Source organism: Malus sylvestris, chromosome 9, assembly GCF_916048215.2.
Source record: "Malus sylvestris chromosome 9, drMalSylv7.2, whole genome shotgun sequence".
Taxonomy (NCBI): Eukaryota; Viridiplantae; Streptophyta; class Magnoliopsida; order Rosales; family Rosaceae; genus Malus; species Malus sylvestris.
Window position 1 is genome coordinate 12,064,505 of NC_062268.1, and position 21,128 is coordinate 12,085,632.

At 39.7% G+C, this 21,128-nt stretch overlaps 4 protein-coding genes and 1 pseudogene across 5 annotated transcripts; all 5 read left to right on the forward strand.

Annotated features, from left to right (window-relative positions):
• The first annotated feature begins 1,048 nt into the window (after positions 1 to 1,048).
• Positions 1,049 to 4,312, forward strand: LOC126582740 (phosphatidylglycerophosphate phosphatase 1, chloroplastic/mitochondrial-like). The gene is made up of 6 exons (XM_050246919.1): positions 1,049 to 1,755; positions 1,847 to 1,924; positions 2,091 to 2,164; positions 2,261 to 2,368; positions 3,455 to 3,567; positions 3,810 to 4,312. The coding sequence occupies exons 1-6, from the start codon at positions 1,077 to 1,079 to the stop codon at positions 3,916 to 3,918; spliced, it is 1,161 nt and encodes a 386-aa protein (XP_050102876.1). The 5' UTR covers positions 1,049 to 1,076; the 3' UTR covers positions 3,919 to 4,312.
• Positions 4,313 to 4,702: 390 nt separating this feature from the next.
• On the forward strand, positions 4,703 to 5,709 carry LOC126633797 (MDIS1-interacting receptor like kinase 2-like). The gene is made up of 2 exons (XM_050304351.1): positions 4,703 to 4,850; positions 4,934 to 5,709. Exons 1-2 carry the CDS (start codon positions 4,703 to 4,705, stop codon positions 5,707 to 5,709), a joined length of 924 nt encoding a protein of 307 aa, XP_050160308.1.
• A 206-nt stretch (positions 5,710 to 5,915) lies between these two features.
• LOC126582737 (MDIS1-interacting receptor like kinase 2-like) lies at positions 5,916 to 7,498 on the forward strand (annotated as a pseudogene).
• Positions 7,499 to 11,455: 3,957 nt separating this feature from the next.
• Positions 11,456 to 15,483, forward strand: LOC126582732 (MDIS1-interacting receptor like kinase 2-like). Of its 2 annotated transcripts, XM_050246908.1 has the most exons (3): positions 11,456 to 14,042; positions 14,129 to 14,459; positions 14,561 to 15,483. In XM_050246908.1, exons 1-2 carry the CDS (start codon positions 11,522 to 11,524, stop codon positions 14,428 to 14,430), a joined length of 2,823 nt encoding a protein of 940 aa, XP_050102865.1. In that variant the 5' UTR covers positions 11,456 to 11,521; the 3' UTR covers positions 14,431 to 14,459; positions 14,561 to 15,483. The 2 variants fall into 2 exon arrangements, with proteins under 2 accessions (XP_050102865.1, XP_050102864.1); XM_050246907.1 differs by having other exon boundaries at positions 14,129 to 15,483.
• Positions 15,484 to 16,901: 1,418 nt separating this feature from the next.
• On the forward strand, positions 16,902 to 20,524 carry LOC126582743 (uncharacterized). Its single transcript, XM_050246923.1, has 2 exons — positions 16,902 to 17,205; positions 18,665 to 20,524. Exon 2 carries the CDS (start codon positions 18,669 to 18,671, stop codon positions 19,647 to 19,649), a length of 981 nt encoding a protein of 326 aa, XP_050102880.1. The 5' UTR covers positions 16,902 to 17,205; positions 18,665 to 18,668; the 3' UTR covers positions 19,650 to 20,524.
• The last annotated feature ends 604 nt before the right edge of the window (positions 20,525 to 21,128 follow it).

Sequence of the window (21,128 nt, forward strand, 5' to 3'; positions counted from 1 at the left end):
GTGAACTGAATTAAGATTCTGGAATAAAGTACTTCATATTAATCGAAAAAATTGATAATATTTGAGTTTTCTCCAAACAATATCGAGGAAGTGTTCATTAGCGGGTTTACACAACCAATAGTAGTTTTTTTTGTCTTTCATGCTGAAAAATGAACAAATGAACAAATCAACCAAACAAAAATTGTCAATCTGGTTTGCAGTTGTTTTCTTAATTGGCACTAAAATTGCCTTTCCATCTCAAGAAAATTGGTGGTTATTGACTTGACTAAAATATGTTTCAAATATATATATTTTTTTCGAGTACTCAATCCAGGAAGAAGACCTCTCCGGATCCACTTTGTATCCCCATATCCTAGATATTCATCATATATCATGTGGTCAATTTTTGTCAGGTATTATTTGTGTTTAATTTTAAATAAAAAAAGTCAAATGATTTCTGACCACATGATACACAATGAATGACTAAGATGTGAAGATTCCTAAAATCCCCACAATTTGGATCCGGATGGGATCCAATTCACTCAATCCATAAATGGTCGTTTATGTACATGTTATATTCGTTAAAAAAAAAACATCTTATTTTCATTATATCTCGTCTCTTAATGGTTTTAGGCACTTTGATGTTTCTTTGAAAGGTTTCGTTATTGATAGATATATAATCAACATTGTGTGGTCCTTTCTAAAAGTTTCATTTCAACTGGCATATAGGGAGTTACTTGGAAAAAAATAAAAAATAAAAAGTTAGTCATCAAAGCAAGTGGCCATTTACAACAATACTGGAAAGGAGTTGAGCTCTGCATGATGATGTGAGTTCAAATTTTATCGGTGGCTAATCTCTAGCCTTTAACCTAACAAAATCAGTCGTTTAACCAAAAAAAAAAAGAAGTTAAAATCATCAAAATTCATTGGCTAAATGTGTAATTAACAAAAAATAAAAGAAAAGAAGTGGGTAGCATTGTATGGGCTCTCACATTGTTTGGCAGCACAGCCTTTTGGGCTTTTGTGGCTAACCAAGTGTCCCTAAGATCCATTAAGAATGACACACATCTGTTATCCCTAAAAACTAACAAGTAGAAATGCAGTCGACCTCATCAGCTCCATTGCCAAAATGCTCTAACCCTCTCTCCCTTAACCACTTCCACTTCCACCATCGAAACCCTCGCAAAACCCTCAACTTCCTTCTCCTCCCCCCTAAACCCCAAACCCACTGCACCAACCACTGCGCCCTTTCCATCTCTCACACCCACAGTTGCAGCAGAGAGCACCAGAACCAGAGCCAGAAGCACATCAATGGCGATTCCGACCCCTATCAGAACGATATGTTGTTTCTGCAATTGAACCCCTCAGGAGACACCGAAGACGCCGGTAACCAAAGCCCAGAAGCCCCAAACGACAAACGAGGGCGAGATCAAAGAGAGAGCGAAGCCGATAATTCCGAGGGACTTTCGACAAACATGTGGTGGGCAGACGTGAAAGCCGCATTGGGACAAAGGTTCAACTTTGGAGCCATGGTTCGTTCAGCCATGGTGCTCACGAAAGACAAGCACTTGGTGCTGCCTCATGTTTCTGTGCCTGATATAAGGTACATTGATTGGCCTGAGTTGCATAGAAGGGGTTTCAAGGGTGTTGTGTTCGATAAGGATAATACTATCACTGCACCTTATTCCTTGACGCTTTGGGGTCCTCTTGGGTCTTCATTGGAGCAGTGCAAATCCGTTTTTGGACCTGATATCGCGGTATTCAGTAACTCAGCTGGTAATTTTTGGCAGAACCCATTTGGAAAATTTGATGTTTTGTTGTTGGTTATGTTTATTTGTCAAAGTAAAGATTTTGGTTTCATGGTTAGGGCTTTATGAGTATGACCATGATGGTTCAAGAGCTAGGGAACTTGAAGGGGCTATTGGAATTAAAGTCATAAGACATAGTAAGTATTTTGTTATTTCTTTATTTGTGCTGCAAAGTTTTTGAATTTTTTACCTTTTTAAATACCAAACTCCATTTGAAAATGGCAGGTTGGTTAAATACAAATTTTCATAGGAATTACAGAGCTTATGTCGTATTGATGTGGGTATTTCTATCTTATATTATAGGAGTGAAGAAACCAGCCGGAACAGCTGAAGAGATCGAGAAGCATTTTGGTTGTAAATCGTCACACCTTATTATGGTAGATAAGATTCATAGACATCTTGGATTGTTTTATTTGATCCTTGTCTGGATTACAATGACTAAATGACTCATGGAATATTTTCGTCTGTTGCAGGTGGGTGATCGGCCCTTAACTGATATTGTCTATGGTAATCAAAATGGATTTCTAACTATTTTAACCGAACCGTTGAGTCTCAACGAGGAACCGTTCATTGTTAGGCAGGTTGGTTTTTGTTTCTTCTGAAAATACTTTTCGTACTCTGAAAGTGAATGCTTTGTCATTTTCTCTTTTCCAAACAAAAGATGTTATAATATCTGATAAGGCAGTTGGTGCAAATGGTTGGCTCTTCCTGAATTGAGGATACGAAAAATCAGTCTGCTAAGCTTAATTTGGGAAATGCCTAGTTTGTGGTGTCAGTAGTTATCCTTCATTTGTCCATACTTTTATCCTTGTGATTTAGGATAGTACAGAATCCTCTTATGAGCTGTCTTGTAGGGTAAGGATGGTGGAAAAACCCAGGTTGTAGCAAACCAAATATGAAGAAGATAAGGAGGGAAAATCAAACTAAACAAATCACCCCAAAGAAAGAATAAAAAGGACCATCCAATAGTGTAGACTTCAAAAGGAAAAAAAAAAGATTCTTCGGACTCATACGAGAATGTCTTGCGGTCTCACCTTTCAAAAGTTTGACTTTTAGGTTCTGCAAGTTCACTCAAACAAGCACAAATGAGCAGCTCCCAAATTTCCAAACTTGTCATGAGTCATTCTGCCCAATTTGTGCCAATTTGAGAGTGATTTGAAAACAGACCATGCAAACAGAAAGCCACTTCAAATAATGGAAAAGCATCCCTCTTGGGGAATCAAATACTCAGAATCTTGTTCTTTAGAAATAACAATGGCGCAAAGGCCTTAAAAAACTGCCTAGACGGATTCATCTAACACCGGTGTTGCCTGAGATACATTCCGACCAAGTTTTCTGCCATGTCCATTTCAGACTTGTAATCACACACAAACTTCAAAGACACCTTATAAAACTACCAATCTTGACATGGGAACCCCTTTGGAATATGGTACAGCAACGGTCACCATCTTAGTAAAGTGGCTAGGTTGTTGCGTTGTTTTAGATTTGTACCTTGGGCAAGGATGATGCAAAATACATGAATTTTTTTTTCTTCAGAATTTAGACTTTTTTTTGTATTATATACTTTGGATTGTATCTACGCTATAGTTTATGTTTTTATGTTTTCGGAATTAAAGGTCTAAAGTTTCTGTTATTTGTCTCTGAACATTTACTTGTAACAATTGCAGGTGAGGAAACTAGAAACAGCCCTTGTGAATCATAGGTTTAAGAGAGGGTTAAAGCCCACCAGTCATAGGCTGTTGCCTGACGGCAAGCAGTGTGTGAAACATCCGCCACCGCTGTAAGAATTATTATCGATATAATTCAAAAACAAAGTTCTTCCATCGGTCCTAGTGATCTTGTTAGTTTGAGTCAAAGCAATGAGAAAATATTTATTTTCTTTCTCCAGCTTTCTCCAGCAAATTGAGTAATATTTTAACCTTTGCTTCGTGAAAAAAAAAAGAACTAACAATTAGCAATTCAACCCACTAACGCTATCGTTTGTTAAAAAAAATGTGCTGGGGGTTGTGAAATAAATTGAAGAGCATATATAGTGAGCATGGCGGTGTCTGGAGCCATCACTGGAGCGTGCAAGAGGAGGATGGTTGAGCGACCGATTGAATGCAAATCCTCGTTGGTGCTGTGGTCATAACTGGATATCGAACCTCATTGTTGCTCAGTCCTCCGTGTCTTCAACTTGAATATCAGGAACGTCCAAGAACAAAACCATCCTCAGATCTTAAAAACAAGGGTGTCTTCTCTAGGGTCAGCTATCAAGGCCAACTTGTAAGCAGCTCTCTTCCCTTGATTTAAGAATTAGATTAGGCACCTAAGTTTGTCTGGTCACACGGTTCCTGTTGGCTGCTTGTAGCCATCTCCATCTCTCCTTCTCCTCCCCTCTTTCATATATACTTGGGCCTCTTGTACAATGAATATATATGAAATACATTACAATTTAAAACCGGAAAATCTACAAAAACAGATGATCATGTCAATGGTAGATAAAATTCTCCATTGTAATATCAACATGTTCCGAATCTTGTTCATCCCTGTTGTCATGACCCATGTTTCGATTTCTTCTGTGGAAATAGCAACTTCTGTGTCTTTAACAGCAACAGAAGGACGAGAAGCGGTGGCTCTTCCAAAATGGAAGGATAGCCTTGACAACCAAAGGCAATCTCTTATGTCTTCGTGGTTCGGAAAGAAGTCCTTGCAGCTGGAGAGGAATAGCTTGCAATGAATTCAGGAGCAGCGGCTTAAGAGGTACACTCCATGCTTTCAGCTTTTCGTCATTCCCTTCTCTACTAAGTCTTGATCTCAGCCACAACTCTTTCTATGGACATATTTCCTCCGGCATAGCTAACCTTTCTAGTCTCATCAACCTTGATTTGAGTAGAAATCAACTCGCTGGAATATTACCATCTGAATTAGGCCTGATGACGAGTCTTCACGTGCTTTATCTGCATGATGATGGCATAAATGGATCAATTCCTCAAGAAATAGGATCACTCAGCTCACTCCAAAAGCTAGGGTTGGGCAGAAACAGCCTCACGGGTCCAATCCCAGCCTCCCTATGGAAGTTGGGCAACTTGTCCGCACTCTACTTGTACCAAAATAAACTCACCGGAACAGTTCAGTAGGAAAATCTTAAATCTCTTAACCAGCAGCACCTGCAAATGAAGGTTCGATTCCTCCATCCATAGGAAACCTCGTCAATTTGACGATTTTAGCGCTTCTTCTGAATAATTTTTATGGATCCATTCCTTCCACTTTCGGAAACCTGACCAAGCTTACCTTATTAGATGTGCAGCAAAACCAATTGACTGGCCACATACCACCAGAAATTGGAAAGCTCAAATTGCTTACCAAACTAGGATTGTTCATAAACCATCTTAGTGGCACCATTCCTCGAGAACTAAAGAATCTTACAAATCTGATAAACTTGGGGGTGTCCAGCAACATGTTGTCTGGCTATCTTCCCCAAGACATTTGCTCTAGTGGACTACTTGTAAATTTTACAGCAAATGACAATTATTTCATTGGCTCTGTCCCGAAAAGTTTAAGAAATTGCTCCAGTTTGTACAGAGTGAGGCTTGATGGAAACCGGTTATCACGAAACCTATCCGAAGACCTTGGTGTTTATCCAAACTGTAATTACATTGATTTGAGCCATAACAATTTCTATGGGGAACTTTCTCAGAACTGGGGGCAGTGCCAAAGTCTGCAAAGCTTGAAAATCTCCCAAAACAGAATTTCCGGAGGTATTCCTCCTCAGCTTGGGGAAGCGGTGCAGCTTCGAGTACTTGACCTCTCCTCAAATTATCTAGTTGGGACTATTCCAAAGGAACTGGGGAGATTAGTATCACTGTTTGACCTTAACCTGGGTGGTAATGAACTTTCAGGCAGTATTCCGTGGGGAATTGGAATGCTATCCAATCTTTAAGAAATTAACGTGGCAGCAAACAATATCCTGAGCAACTATATCAGTGCTCAAAGTTACTGAACGTAAATTTGAGCGTAAATGGATTCATAGAGAGTCTTCCTTCTCAGATTGGGAGCTTACAATCTCTTCAGGTTCTAGATGTCAGTCATAAATCACTTAGAGGAGAGATACTGCCGCAGTTTGAAGAACTGGAGAGCTTAGAAGCAATGAATCTGTCTCACAATGAGCTCTCTGGTTCCTTCCCATCCAGTTTTGGTAATATGTTACACTTGACTGCTATTGACGTATCCTACAATCAACTGGAGGGTCTTCTTCCGAACATCAAAGACTTCAACGAGGCTCCAGACGAAGCTTTAGAGAATAGCAAGGGCTTGTGTGGTAATGACACTGGCCTGAAGCCGTGCCAATCTACCATAAGAAACACGAAAAAGAACAATAATAACATCATTATAATTGCAGCCCTCATTTCAGGAATTCTGTTTCTTGGGTTCATTGTAGTTGGGATTCTCTACATTCGGCACCCGCACCGGACTGTAAGAGAACAGCAAATGCAAAGAGAAACACAAACAGAAAATCTCTTTACAATTTGGAGCTATGATGGAAGATTGGTGTATGAGGACATCGTTGCAGCTACAGAGGAATTTGACTCTAAACATTGTGTAGGAGCAGGGGCCCATGCAAGTGTTTATAAATCTAAGTTGCAAACAGGCCAGATTGTTGCAGTGAAGATACTTCATACTCTGCAGGAGGGTAGGATAGCAAATCTGAAGGCTTTTAAGAGAGATTCATGCTCTCTCAGAAATCCGCCATTGCAACATTGTGAAGCTCTATGGCTTTTGCGCACATCCACGGCACTCATTCTTGGTTTACCAGTTTCTGGAAGGGGGAAGCTTAGAAGAAACAATGACAACGAAGCAACTATGTTTGAATGGATTTCAAGGATTAACCTTGTCAAAAGCGTGGCAAATGCTTTATCCTACATGCACCATGACTGCTTGCCTCCAATTGTTCACCGAGACATATCAAGCAAGAACATCTTGCTGGATTTGGAACATGCTGCTTACGTCTCTGATTTCGGCACAGCTAGAATTTTGAAGCCTGGCTCTTCCAATTGGACTTCATTTGCAGGCACATTTGGATACACTGCTCCAGGTAGTTTTCCGGTTGTTATAATTTGTCACGGTAACCATATAATATCTAGGCGAATGCAATAACAGTTGCGTCTCTAGTTTTGTTTTTTTTTTTGGACTAGAGTTTTGAGTTGCTTGTTGGGTTTGCAGAGTTTGCATACACAATGGAGGTGAATGATAAATGTGATGTTTATAGCTTTGGAGTGTCAACTTTAGAAGTGATCATGGGAAAGCATCCGGGAGATCTCATGATCGCAGTTCTGTCCTCGACAACATCAACCGTGCTTAATACACTGCTGACGGATGTTTTGGAACAAAGACCTTCAACTCCAAGAGATCAAGTTGCAGACAAAGTGGCGTTTGTTGTGAAGATTGCTTTTTCATGCCTGCAAGCCAACCCACAATCTCGGCCAACCATGCAACAAGTTTCCCAGGAGCTAACAAATATTCCAAGGGCTTCTTTACCATTCTCATTTGATAAGATCACCTTGGGACATCTTGTGAACAATGTTTAATTTCCTTAGTATCTGCATCAAATATTTCCCACAAACTTAAGATTGTGTATTGAACCGCAACTTATTTCGCTTTCTTTGACCGTATAGTAATTTCTCTCAAGAACTTGGAGGGCATTATACCGTTGTTTGTATACGGCTTATGTATATTGTCTGATTAGTGTCTCTCAACTGCATTATTGCTTAAAAGTTTGTAACCGGTTCTAAAATTTGTTCATATTTTCCCAATTCCCATGGGGTGAAGCGTATTGTTGATATATTGGAATAAAAACATTTACCAGTCCCAATCGTGCTTTTGGTTTCACAATCTTTTAACCAATGAGAGAAAATACAACATTCCCCCCCAATGGAGTGAGTAATCTTTAACACAATCTGGCTTCACAAATGAGAAAAGAGAACACAACAATTGAAGTTGAAATTTTTGGGCCATTCCAATTTAACCTTTGACTAAAGGTGACTGATATTTTGTATATACTAATTTTGATAAATACGACTGTTTATGCAGGGGGCTTTTTGGCACTTAAAATAGTACATGCTGAGAAAAAGGTTAAGAAATGCCCAAGGAAGATCAAGGCCAAGTGAATTTAAAAAAAGGCATTTTTGAGCGCTATGATCGATCGTTCACAAATCTAGTATGACTAAATAGCATAAAGCACTTTTCAACCGATACAAGCATGTGGGAAAACTAACAACTTTAGGGCACAAAACTCCAAGAACAAGCCTACTTAGACACTAACCTAGGCCACATGTCGGTCACTAACGAAGACAGAAACCTATGAAGGGATGTAAGGCTCCCGAACCATTGTTCGAAAGGAAAATCATTGACTAGTCAAGGCCGAGCTTAGTGATCAGTATGCGTTGGCCCAAAAAAATATGTAATCCCAGCTGAGCTACCATCACCTCATCGCCACTTGTCAAGTGATGTGCGAAATGATAGTCAGCATGCCAGTTTACGTAGATAACTCATTTAATGCCAGAATAATAAAGTAGGCGAGCCCATGACTTTGTTGGGCTCATTGAAGGCCTTTTTTTTTGGGGGGGGGGGGGTGGTATAAGTGCCCCTTGTAACGTGTCGGACGATTGAGGAAAGATAGAATTTTTACTATAGCCGAGTGCTTCTTGCAATCATCAAGTCAATATATATTCCAAGCGCCACTGTTGATGTACCCAGTTTGAGAGTTTAACCACTTAAAATCTTGAGTCAATTATTTTCATAGCTTTAAACACGAATCCATCAAGAGTCAATTGTTCTAGTTTGTTAACCAAAAAATTTTGAGCGTTATCAAATAACGACACAAAGATTGACATATAAGCAGAAGTTTGTGGAAGAAGAAATAAAATTATGAAAGATCGGATCACATTATTTTCAAACTCATGCGTAGAACTTGGAATAATCCCAAAAAAGTGATGTCGCTGGATCACCAAAGAGATAGGTATCGTGTTTGTGGTTATAGTTCTCATACATTTTTAGTCAAATAGATTGTGTTCGAGTTGGGCAAAAGGTCACACAACACAAGATATATTTTCCACCATGCTTTCATTACCCATGTTCTGGCCTCCTCTATTGACTCTAACCCGGCAGTAAACCGTTTCTCACCTTGAGGTGACTCATTCAACAACCTGTATTGAATCATTCGATATTATACCCATACATAACATTAATCATTATAATACAAACTATACGGCTAGATTTAAAAACACTAATGGTAGTTTAATTAAATTAATTAATAAATTTAAAATATAAGCTTAAAACTAATAAATTATTGAGGGGTTATGTTTTGCTTCTTTGAGTGGAGAAGACATGATTATGGCCTGATACTGTTCATTTTACAATAAATTTCAATAGAGCTATAATTCTGAACGCGGTTAAGTTTAACCATTTCGGTTGGAGATGACTAAGCTGCTCGTTATGTGGACTTTGGCGCATTGCATGTTACACTTAACCTATAGCTTTGATGCCATTTGTTAAGAGCTCATGGATAGAGGAACAACTTCATTTGTGCAGTGGGGCTTCATTTGGGCAATGGGCCCTATCTCTATCCTCACTCTTATGAACATACCCACATTTCCTTTGCATTTTGGTTCATTTGGCTCTATGTGTGACAACATTATAATTTTTTATTGGACTGTCCTCCAAGTCTAATCATGTGACGCTCGTACAAATTTCTCTTCAAATTCTATTTAAAAACCGGAAACTTAGCTCTTAAACAATCTTAATTTATGCCCTAACATATTTGTTGCCGGGTTTGCACGTTATGATTGTCTTGTTGGAAATTTTGAGTAGAAATTTCATTATTCTATATTGGTCACTGTCAAAATGTTTCCTCACTTTATAAGGCTTTGTCCCTTTATAGAAAGTGATTGGAGTGATGGACCTTAGAGAATAAAATTGAGCTCACCTTTGGAATTAGGCTTTGGTATGTACTAATTAATTGATAACTAATGGATAATTAATTATCAAAAGATAGGCCATGAGCCTTGGGGCTCATGCTCTAATAATTAAATTATTTAATTAATTATATAATATAATTAATTATTTTTAATTAATTTTGAATTTAATTAATTAATTATTTTTTTACCAACAGACTCATTTTTCAGATGAAGTCTAAAGTGTGGTGAAAGAACGCAGAGAGCAAACACCTCTCTGAGAAGATGTCTCCCAACAGATGCATCCCTTCACCATACCTGTTGCAAACATGCATAATCATATTATATATACATCCATCTACATGACATTTAGAACACAGAAAAACATAATTCTCCTTCTACAATCCAAAGCATTCTTACTAAGAGAACCACAAAGAAATTAGCCAAAGTTAAGTTTTCCGGTACTGGAATTTTAACTTGATCGTTGGATCCTGGTGAAGCAGACGTCCGTAGAACTACAAGCACTGAGTATGAACAAAATTTCTGTTTTAAGGACATTGCAGTACATAAGCCTCGATCTTCTATTTATCTGCTTAATTATTATTGCATTCTGTTTATATTCTGTAAAATATTTATTATTAGCAACATAACATGACTTGAAAAACCTGTTTGGCATAAATCATTTCACAGTTCACACTCAGGAAGTAACTTAGATGGTGCAAGTAATGCTAATAAACTTTATATTATAATTAGTTAGACAATTCGAATTTGGCACCTAAGTTCGTGCTCCTACATGTTGAATGTGCTAAAAATTTAAACTTCCAAGCAATTTCTCTGGGTTAATTTTATAAAACCTGATTGGCATAAATCATTTCACAGTTCACACTCAGGAAGTAACTTAGATGGTGCAACTAATGCTAATAAACTTTATATTATAATTAGTTAGACAATTCGAATTTGGCACCTAAGTTGACATAAAGTCAAAGGTGAAATGACAAAATCCATTCCTAGACGACTAAAATTTGAACCTAATCCTTGTCTGTATGCTGATAGGATGACGCTGCTGCGCTTCCCTCAATCCACACATATTTTTTAAGTCACAGGTTGGTCTTCCGACGAGAAGTTTTTATGTTCACACTTTTCTCAGCATTCACAGGAGGACAAGGCAATACTATGCTTGAAACGAACAAACTTGTTTCTTGCGATTAATAAAATAATCAATCATGGACGTGGACCTTGATCATATCGTTATCTTCAATTGAGGATATATTTAAATTAAAAAAAAATGTAAAATACACAATTTTTTTAGTCTTTCACACATATTGTTTATTTTTATTCGTCCATTATCTTAAAAAACTATATCAACAATACTCGAGCACATGACCCTATATGTAGATTAAACTACTTGAGTTACAAATTACATGTGCAATTTTCGTTTTGATGCTTTAAAGCTGAAATGCTAAAATGTGTTTTAGTTTTCTACTTTTAATACAAGTGATATTAGAGAAGATTATAGAACTCGTGATCTCAGATTCATAACATGAATGTTCTTAACTAAAATCCTTTCTTAATTGCAATGAATATGTGTCGTATTAATTTATAATAAATTTATGACCAACAGTGATTCATTCATATAACTACCGACATGTTGGCATTTTCCTAATGGTGCCAGCACTGTGCACAAGTCATATACATAATATATTTAGTATATTTTTATATAATAGAGCACCAAACTCTTTCTCAAGACAAAAACCAGCTTAATTTGGCAGATGAGCTTCTTGATCCATCCTGTGGTTTCCAGATATGAAGAAATCCTCACAACTTCAAATTATGTCATCCAAAGAAGAAAAAGCACTTTCTCCCAAAGCTGCTTATTCACAGAATTCACTTCAAGTCATCCCAATTATACTCATTCTCATGTTGGTTTCTTCAGCTCCAACAGCAACAGCAGGACAAGAAGCAGAAGCAGACGCACTTCGGAATTGGAAAGCTAGCCTTGACAACAACAAAAGCCTCTCTCTCTTGCCTTCATGGATTGGAAACAGCACATGCAATTGGGAAGGAATTTCTTGTAACAATTTTGGAAGCATAACCCAAATAAACCTCACTTCTTCTGGCTTAAGAGGTACACTTCATGCTTTTGGTTTCTCATCTTTTCCAAGTCTCATGAGCCTTAACCTGAGCCACAACACGATTTTTGGAACAATCCCATTGGAGATAGGGTTTTTGAAAAGCCTTCGAACCCTTGATCTTACCGGAAACAACATTAATGGATCCATTCCCCATGAAGTTGGAATGTTAGGCAACTTAACCTCTCTTTCCCTTCATGACAACAAACTATCTGGAAATTTCCCAATAGAAATATGCATGCTGAGTTCGCTCAGTGTGCTTGATGTAGGAATAAACAATCTCACGGGTTCAATTCCAGAAGAAATCGGAAACCTGTCCAGCTTAACTTTTCTGGCCCTTGGTGGCAACAATTTCTCCGGCTCAATTCCTTCCACTATAGGCAACCTGACCAGGCTCAAGGTGTTATATCTGATGGCGAATCAATTAAGTGGAAGTATCCCACCTGAAGTAGGAAAGCTCAAATTTATTACTGATCTAGGATTGGTGGATAATAAACTCAATGGCTCCCTTCCTTCAGAAATGAATAATTTTACATTTCTGAAGCAGTTGTGGTTGAGCAACAACAACTTTTCTGGCAACATTCCACAAGGCATATGCATCGGCGGAGTACTTGAAACGTTTACAGCACACAGCAATCAGTTCACAGGCCTCATGCCTGGAAGCTTGAGGAACTGCACCAGCTTAGTTCGATTGAGGCTTGAGAGGAACCAGCTGACAGCAAACATAGCGCAAGAGTTTGGCATTTATCCAAAACTAACTTATGTTGATTTGAGTTACAACAGATTTTATGGGGAGCTTTCTGAGAACTGGGGCCAGTGCCAAAACTTACAAAGCTTGAGGCTTAGCAACAACAGAATTTCTGGGGCAGTTCCACGGTTTGAGAGATCAATGCAGCTGCATGTGCTTGTCCTCTCTTCAAATAATCTCACAGGGACAATCCCGATTGAACTAGGGGGGTTGACATTAATGTTCAACCTTAACCTTGGTGATAACAAACTGTCAAGCAGCGTTCCTGTGGAGATTGGAATGCTAACCAATCTACAACATCTTAACTTAGCTGCCAACGATTTCAGTGGACCAATTCCTAAACAATTAGACAGGTGCAGAGAATTGTTGAACTTGAATTTGAGCAGAAACAGATTTGGTGGCAGCATTCCTCCTGAAATAAGCAGCATAGACTCTCTTCAAGTTCTTGATCTGAGTCAAAATTCACTGATGAGTGAAATCCCACCGCAGCTTGGGAATTTGATGAAATTGGAAGCCTTGAATCTCTCCCAAAACGAGCTCTCTGGTTCGATCCCATCCACATTCGATAACATGTTGAGCTTGACAGTTGTTGACATGTCATACAATCATTTGGAAGGTCCTCTTCCCAACAACAAAGCGTTCCACGAGGCTTCGACTCTAGCTTTTGCAAATAACACAGGCTTGTGTGGCAATGCAACCGGTTTGAATGTTTGTCCGTCTGAAACAAGAGGGGAGAAAAAGAGCAGCAAATCAGTTATCTTCATTGTACTACTTGTTTTAGGCATCCTGTTTTTTGCATTTGTTGTAACTGGGATTCTTTGCGTGGTCTACTATCCACGGGAAGCACAATTAAATGAAGACCAATTTGCGGTTTGGAGCTATGATGGAAGACTTCAGTATGAAGACATCATTGAAGCCACAGCGGAATTCAACTCCAAATATTGTGTGGGGGTGGGAGGCAATGCAAGTGTTTACAAAGCTGAGCTCCCAACAGGCCGGATTGTTGCGGTGAAGAAACTTCACATGTTGCAGGACAGAGGAGTGGCAAATCTCAAGGCTTTCGAGAGTGAGGTTCGTGCTCTTATAGAAATCCGTCACAGAAACATTTTAAAGCTTTATGGTTTCTGTTCGCATCTGCAACACCCTCTTTTGTTGTACGATTTTGTAGAAGGAGGAAGCTTGGAAAACATACTAACTGACGAAAACCATGCAGTTAAGTTTGGATGGATTGAGAGAGTGAATGTTGTCAAGGATGTTGCTAATGCATTGTCTTATATGCATCATGATTGTTCACCTCCTATAGTACATCGAGACATTTCGAGTAAGAACATCTTGCTGGATTTGGAATATAGAGCTTATGTCTCTGATTTTGGTACAGCTAAGCTCTTGAATCTTGAGACTTCAAATTGGACTTCGTTTGCAGGCACATTTGGATATAGTGCTCCAGGTACTTATTTTCTGCACGAATTTTTCCAGTTAACATGAGTACTATTCCCTGCTTTTATTCATTATGATTTGGTCTTTGTTCTGCAGAGTTAGCATACACGATGGAAGTGAACGAGAAATGCGATGTTTATAGCTTTGGAGTGGTAGCACTAGAAGTGATCATGGGAAAGCATCCCGGAGACCTCCTCTCCTATTTTTTGTCATTGTCTTTAACATCAACACCCGAACCTCTACAACTGAACGATGTCTTAGACAAGAGCCTCCCGCCTCCTGGAAATCATGTTGTCAACAAAGTGATCACCGTTGCAAACCTTGCATTTGCGTGCTTGCGAACGAATCCACAATCTCGACCAACCATGCAACAAATTTCCCGCGAGTTGTTATTTTGAAGGACCATTTTTGACAAAGATGTTTTAAGGCAAACACCTAATTACATAAGCTATGACGAAACTCTATGCTAATAAAGCAAGTCATATTAACATGATGAGAGCCACTCTGATCTCTGTCCGTAACCTGCAGACTGAGAGATCCAGACCGTTCAAGCGAGCACAGAGATGAGATCAAAGGCGCAGAAATGCTCGCAGCTGCTGCAAGCAAAATTCAGAAGATATAATGGGAGCGGTCAGCAGCAGTCTAAGTGGCAGCAGCTCAAGCAGGTAGGCAGCATTGCAAGCCAGCAACACCGCAAGCAGGTAGGTAGCATCGCACACAGGTAAGCAGCATGCCTCGGTGCCCCTAACGAGCCTATGGTGATGACAGGCTCGCCCCTCTGACGCTCCTCCTACTCTCTTAGCGGCACCAAGTAGGAAGTGTCATGTTGAAGCGTGACCACCGACTTTGCCTTGCTCCGAGTTGGGACGCCGACAGATTCGCCACTTGCAGCGGAGGTACTGACGCTCCTTCCCTTGGTTGCGAAAGCAACTTGACCGTTCTTGGAAGCTATTGATTTCGAGGGTTGTTTGGATTTCTTGAATGGAGAAAGAGATGAGGGGCAAAAATTTTTGGGTGTGCCAAATTTGTAAAGACGAAATGCCTACAACAAATAACACTACAAAATAATATTTGTATTAGTGAATTTCGGGTTTAGGGTTAGAATCTTTATTTACAAAACTTGAATCATCTGATTCGATCTCCGAAGATGTAAATTGTGTGTGTTATTCATTCTTGATCTTGAATGAACAGATGACACGTGGTTTTGGCTCTTGGCAATGGAGGAACCAGCACATGTATGGGTGCTTAGTGGTCCTTCACAAGTGTGGTGAATAATGCATAGAGCTTTTTGAAGCTTCCAAGTGTTTGAGAATTTGAGGGGTTTGGGAGCCTTAGAGGTTTAGCGTCTGAGCGTGAGAATGATTTTCTAGACCTTTCTTTATCTTGGAGCCTTATATTTATAGACTCTCACAAAGCTTTGTCTACGAAATAACCAAGACTTGATTTGTACCTTGGGTCGTGATTTGTGATTTGGCTCAATTAATTAATACTTGATTTAATCAAACAAAAAAAAAATCAATATTTTCATTTGATTTAAATGTAAATTTAAATAAAAAATGTAAATTTAAATCAAATAATTCATTTCTACCAAGTGTTGACACATGTCCTCTTGATGACTCATCCGGTTTTGATAAGTCACATATCATGTGTACGATTTGCGAGATACATGATATATGTCACGTAAGTCAAATAATTCATTTTTGCCAAGGGTTGACACGTGCCATCTTGATAACTCGTCCGGTTTTGACAAGTCACATGTCATGTGTACAATTTGTTAGATGATACATGTCACGTAAATCCTCGCATGTCGAAATTTAATGCGTTGGTGAACATTTATTTTCACCAAAATTTACATGTCTACAGCTTTCTGTGACCGTATAGTAATTTCTCTCAAGAACTTGGAGGGCACTATACCGTTGTTTATGTACGCTTACATATATTGTATATTAGTGTCTCCCAACTATATTATTGATAAAAATTTGTAACCGGTTCTAAAACTTGTTCATATCGTCTCAATTCCCATGGGGAGAAGCAGTTTTGTTGGTATATTGGAATAAAAATGTTTACCAGTCCCAATCTTTTTTACCATTTTTAACCAATGAGAGAAAATGCGCAGCGCGGGGATTGAGTAATACCTTAACACAATCTGGCTTCACAAATGTGAAAAGAGATCAACACAATTAAAGTCGAAATTTTTGGGCCATCCCAATTTTCAACTTTTGACTATAGATGAATATGATATTTTCACAAATGTTAAAAGAGATCAACACAATTAAAGTCGAAATTTTTGGGCCAACCCAATTTTTAACTTTTGACTAGAGATGAATATGATATTTAGTAAAGAGTCTATAGACAAATCTGGATCCTCTTTGTGAGGATCTTGAAAATCCGTCAATCGTGTTCGTTGATCATACATCGTGTAGTAAAAAATCATATTAAATTTATTTATTTAAAATTAAACACAAATAGTACCTGACAAAAATTGAACGGATCCTCAAGATCCTCACAAAGAATATCCGAAGAGGATCCTGTTGGTCTATAGACTAACTTTGATAAATACGACACAGGGATTCACATATAAGCAGAAGTTTGAGGAAGAAGAAATAAAATTATAAATGATCCGAGTGCATTATTTCAAATTCCTGCGTTGAACTTGGAATAATCCCAAAAATAGTGATATGGCTTGACCGCTAAAGTTAAGGCAATTACAATATTTAAAGGCTAAACCCTAATTACACAAGGCTATGACGAAACAATGCTAATAAACCAAGTCATATTTGTTGGAGAATAGAATCTCACATCGGTAAAAAAGAATATACTGTTGTAAACATTCCTAGTTTAAGTATGATTGTGTAAATCCTAGATAAGATTTGATTCTAGTTATCCTTTCCTATTGCAACTTGTATTACTTGGAGGAGAAGGAATATCTTCTCTCCCTTTACTACTATAAATAAAGGCACAATGTAGGAGGGATAACAACACACACATTCCCCTACAATTCTACAAACACACATCTCTCTCCTCTCTCCCTCTGCCGCCGGCCCTACTCTCTCTGTCAGATAAAATAGACCACAACACGTTATCAGCACGCTCCTACCGCTGCGCTTAGGAATCTGACGTTGGAGATTTTTTTTCTGCATCAAACCAGTTCATCCATATCATCACGCAATCAGGTTCTTTCCAAACAATGGTTTTTAACTCGATATTTTGCAAGCCCTGATAGCATGAACATTCACCATGATGCATGACCCAACTTTACGTTTTACGTATTTTAGATTCTACGTAAATTGTGTATGCTTCATAATCAAAATTGCTACAATTATGTGAATTTGATATTTGTCATGAATTGAATCCTACATATGTACATGCATTGGAACTATTATTTGCATATGCATCAACGTAAATATGTGATTCATTAAAATTATACATGTAATATATTTGAATTGAAAATTTTTGCGATTGGGGAAATTAGGGTTCTAGTCGAACCCGTGCCTGTGCACCATGCAAGGCCGCAAGCCACCAGGCCCGCAGCCTGCGATGGCCCAGCTCGGTTTCCTCACCAGGCCTGCAGCCTGCATCGATCCTCCGAGCCCAAGATCACGGCTGGAGCTTCTGCTCCTCGTCCAAACCCCAAACCCGACACCCAGCCGGTGTCGCCACCCATCCATCACCGTGCTGCACGGCCTGTCGCCGTGCCTAGCCTACTCAGACGACCTGCAGATCGTCCACGGTGTCCTATGGTCTGAGATTTTCTGAGATCTCATCGGAATTTTTCATAAATCCGATTGAAATTTTCTAGGGTTTGGTTGATATAACGTCGAGATTTCTCCAATCTCCGTTCATATTTGGTTCCCCAGTTGGACCCCCGTGTTTCCCACGATCGATAGCCTCCCAGAACACGGCCACCTGCAGTGGCGACGCTCCGGCAACCGTTCCCAGCAAAAGCTGGGGTGTTCCTGGTTCCAACCCGAGCCCTATTGGGCTCCAGCCTCTCGGCCCGTGTAACAAAAGAAAAAAAAAACAATTTTTTTTTTGCTGGGCTCGCTTGCAGCGGCCCAGCCCACAAAGAAAACAATTTATTTTTTCTATTTTCCTGGGCTCGCCTGCAGCAGCCCATACCGAAAAAAGGAGAATTTTTTTTTAGGGCTGCACACGGCAGCCCATTCCTTTCTCACCCCGTGGGCCTGCAGCCTACACCCGGGGGTACTCGGCCTATATTTTTAGGCCCCGAGATTTTATTATTTAATTTTTTTTAAATAATATGGGTTTTTATATTTTCACCCACACTTTAATTTGGCCCCGAAGACCAAAAATAAATTAATTCACTTATCATTATACAATATTTCTGCATATATTCTTTGCATATTTGTTTGCATATATATTTGTGTTTGCCTGCAGGAATATATGAACCTGAAGTTCATAATTACTTTGAAACCCGAAGTTTCTTATACACATGCCTTGTTTGAAAACCCAAAGTTTTCACTTAAACATATCACCCATGAAAACCCGAAGTTTTTCATGCAAAATTAAACCAATACATGTCTATTAGAACCTGTATGTTCTACTCCTATGTGAATGGATTGATTTTTCTCCATTACACTAACCACATCTTGTCCATCTATTTTGTGATAGGAACATGTCGAATTTGAACAAACTCGACTTCACCGCTTTGGAGGTTTCTGGAAGGAACTACCTCAAGTGGGTTCAAGATGTGAAGCTCCACCTCACTGCAAAGAACTTGCGTCCTGCTATTGAAGAAGCAACAGATAAACCTGTTGGCGAGGCTGAAAAAGCCACTGCTATGATCTTCATCCGAAGACATATCCATGACGATCTACAAACTGAGTACCTTGCTGAGGAGGATCCACGTGCATTATGGGTCGCTTTGGCTGATCGTTTTGATCACCAAAAGGACATATTCTTGCCTGAAGCAAGACACGACTGGCAGCACTTGCGCTTCCAAGACTTTAAGTCTGTGAATGAATATAATTCTGAAGTTTGTCGAATCCGATCACTTCTCAAGTTTTGCAATGAAACTTTGACTGAAGAGGATCTCCTGGAGAAGACCTACTTGACCTTCTCTGCTTCTAATATTGTCCTGCAGCAACAATATAGAGCTCAGAAGTTCACTAAGTTCTCGGATTTGATCTCTGTTTTACTTCTTGCTGAAAAGCAGAACCAGCTGTTGATGAAGAATCATCAAGCTCGACCTACTAGGGCTACTGCTGTGCCTGAAGCACATTATAGCACTAATCAACACCCAAAACGCCAAAAGAGGCGTGGTAAGGGCGGCCAGAAGCCATCCCACCAAGGTCAACAGAGCCAAGGCCCATCCAAGGGAGGAAACAAAGCCCAGAAGCGCCCAAACCTCGCTCCCAAGGCCCCGAACTTCAAGAATAAGGGCAAAGCACCTGCCACAATGAATGACGATATGTGCTATCGTTGTGGTTCCAAGGACCATTGGTCCCGTATTTGCCGTGCTCCCAAGAAGGTTGTGGATGCATATCATTCTCGTCGTACGAAGTTTGAATCAAACTTCCTGCAAGTGGACGAACCGGAGACTACAAAGATGGAGGTTTCTGACTTTCAGGAGGATACCACTCCTATGGAAGATTAGAATCTTAGACATAGACTTATTTTTCAGTTAAAATAAGACAATTGGGGCCGAATTCCACCTAGTGGCCGAACCCCACCTTGTTTTTGGTTGATTTTGAACAATTTTCCTTTATGTTTTGGATTATTAGTTGGCGATTTATTTTGGATATTAAGTTTTTAATCCTTGAAAAAATGAAATTAGTTTGAATTGATACTTGTTTTTATAAACTTTTATGCATGTGACCGATTCAAATTAATTTTTCATTCTAGGTATGACTAGTGGGAAAGTTAGTTGTCTGGCAGATAGTGCAACCACGCATACTGTTTTGCGTGAACGCATCTATTTCACTAACTTCGTACCTAAGAATGCACCTCTGACAACCCTCTCAGGCCCATCCAACCTGATCGAAGGATACGGTAAGACACGTATAATGTTGTCCAATGGTACAATTTTGACCATTGCTGAGGCACTCTATTCTCCACGTTCCGGAAGAACGTTACTAAGTTTCAAGGACATTAGAGATAACAATTACCACGCTGAAACCCACGTAGAAAACGGAGTTGAATTTCTGTGCGTAACTTCCTACGAATATGGCCAGAAGCGTATTCTAGAGAAGATGGAGCGTAACCCGAGTGGTCTGTATACTACGACCATACGCCCCATAGAATGCCACTATGTGGCCGGCCCTACCACAGGGACCGCGCACGAAATTACACTTTGGCATGATCGTTTGGGACATCCTGGACGAATAGCGATGCGCCGTATCCTCAAAACTTCACACGGGCATCCACTAACCCGAAGCTTAGGTTCGATCCATGAAATTGCATGTCAAACATGTTCTATGGGAAAGCTTATTACTAAGCCTTCTTATGACAAGATTCGTTCGAATCCTCCCATTTTTCTACAACGGATTCAGGGGGACATTTGTGGACCGATTCAACCTCCTTGCGGACCATTTAGATATTTTATGGTTTTGGTTGACGCTTCTACACGTTGGTCACACGTGTGCTTGTTGTCCACAAGGAACGCTGCATTCTCCAAACTGTTGGCTCAGGTTATCAAGCTCAGGGCTCACCACCCTGATTATCCGATCAAATCTATTCGATTGGATAATGCTGGAGAATTCACATATAAAACTTTTGATGACTATTGCATGTCGGTTGGGGTTGAAGTTGAACATCCTGTACCCCATGTTCACACCCAGAACGGCCTGGCAGAGGCTTTCATTAAGCGTTTACAAATGATTGCTCGATCGTTGGTCATACGTACCAAGCTCCCGATCGCTGCTTGGGGCCATGCAATATTGCACGCAGCAAAGTTGGTCCGCCTGAGGCCTGTTGCGACACAACCATTTAGTGCCCTTCAGTTGGTCACCGGATGCGAACCCGACATATCGCATCTGCGCGTTTTTGGTTGTGCGGTCTATGTGCCGATCTCGCCGCCCTTACGTACAAAAATGGGGCCTCAGCGAAGGATGGGAATCTATGTCGGATATGATTC

Bases quoted from the DNA above. Each gene is read 5' to 3' on its own strand.
- LOC126582740 (XM_050246919.1), top strand. From the start codon at position 1,077: ATGCAGTCGACCTCATCAGCTCCATTGCCAAAATGCTCTAACCCTCTC. The intron at 1,756-1,846 runs GTAATTTTTGGC...TTTCATGGTTAG, and splicing joins GGTATTCAGTAACTCAGCTG to GGCTTTATGAGTATGACCAT. The intron at 2,165-2,260 runs GTAGATAAGATT...CGTCTGTTGCAG, and splicing joins AATCGTCACACCTTATTATG to GTGGGTGATCGGCCCTTAAC.
- LOC126633797 (XM_050304351.1), top strand. From the start codon at position 4,703: ATGACGAGTCTTCACGTGCTTTATCTGCATGATGATGGCATAAATGGA. The intron at 4,851-4,933 runs GCAACTTGTCCG...CTTAACCAGCAG, and splicing joins AGCCTCCCTATGGAAGTTGG to CACCTGCAAATGAAGGTTCG.
- LOC126582732 (XM_050246907.1), top strand. From the start codon at position 11,522: ATGAAGAAATCCTCACAACTTCAAATTATGTCATCCAAAGAAGAAAAA. The intron at 14,043-14,128 runs GTACTTATTTTC...TTTGTTCTGCAG, and splicing joins ATTTGGATATAGTGCTCCAG to AGTTAGCATACACGATGGAA.
- LOC126582743 (XM_050246923.1), top strand. From the start codon at position 18,669: ATGTCGAATTTGAACAAACTCGACTTCACCGCTTTGGAGGTTTCTGGA.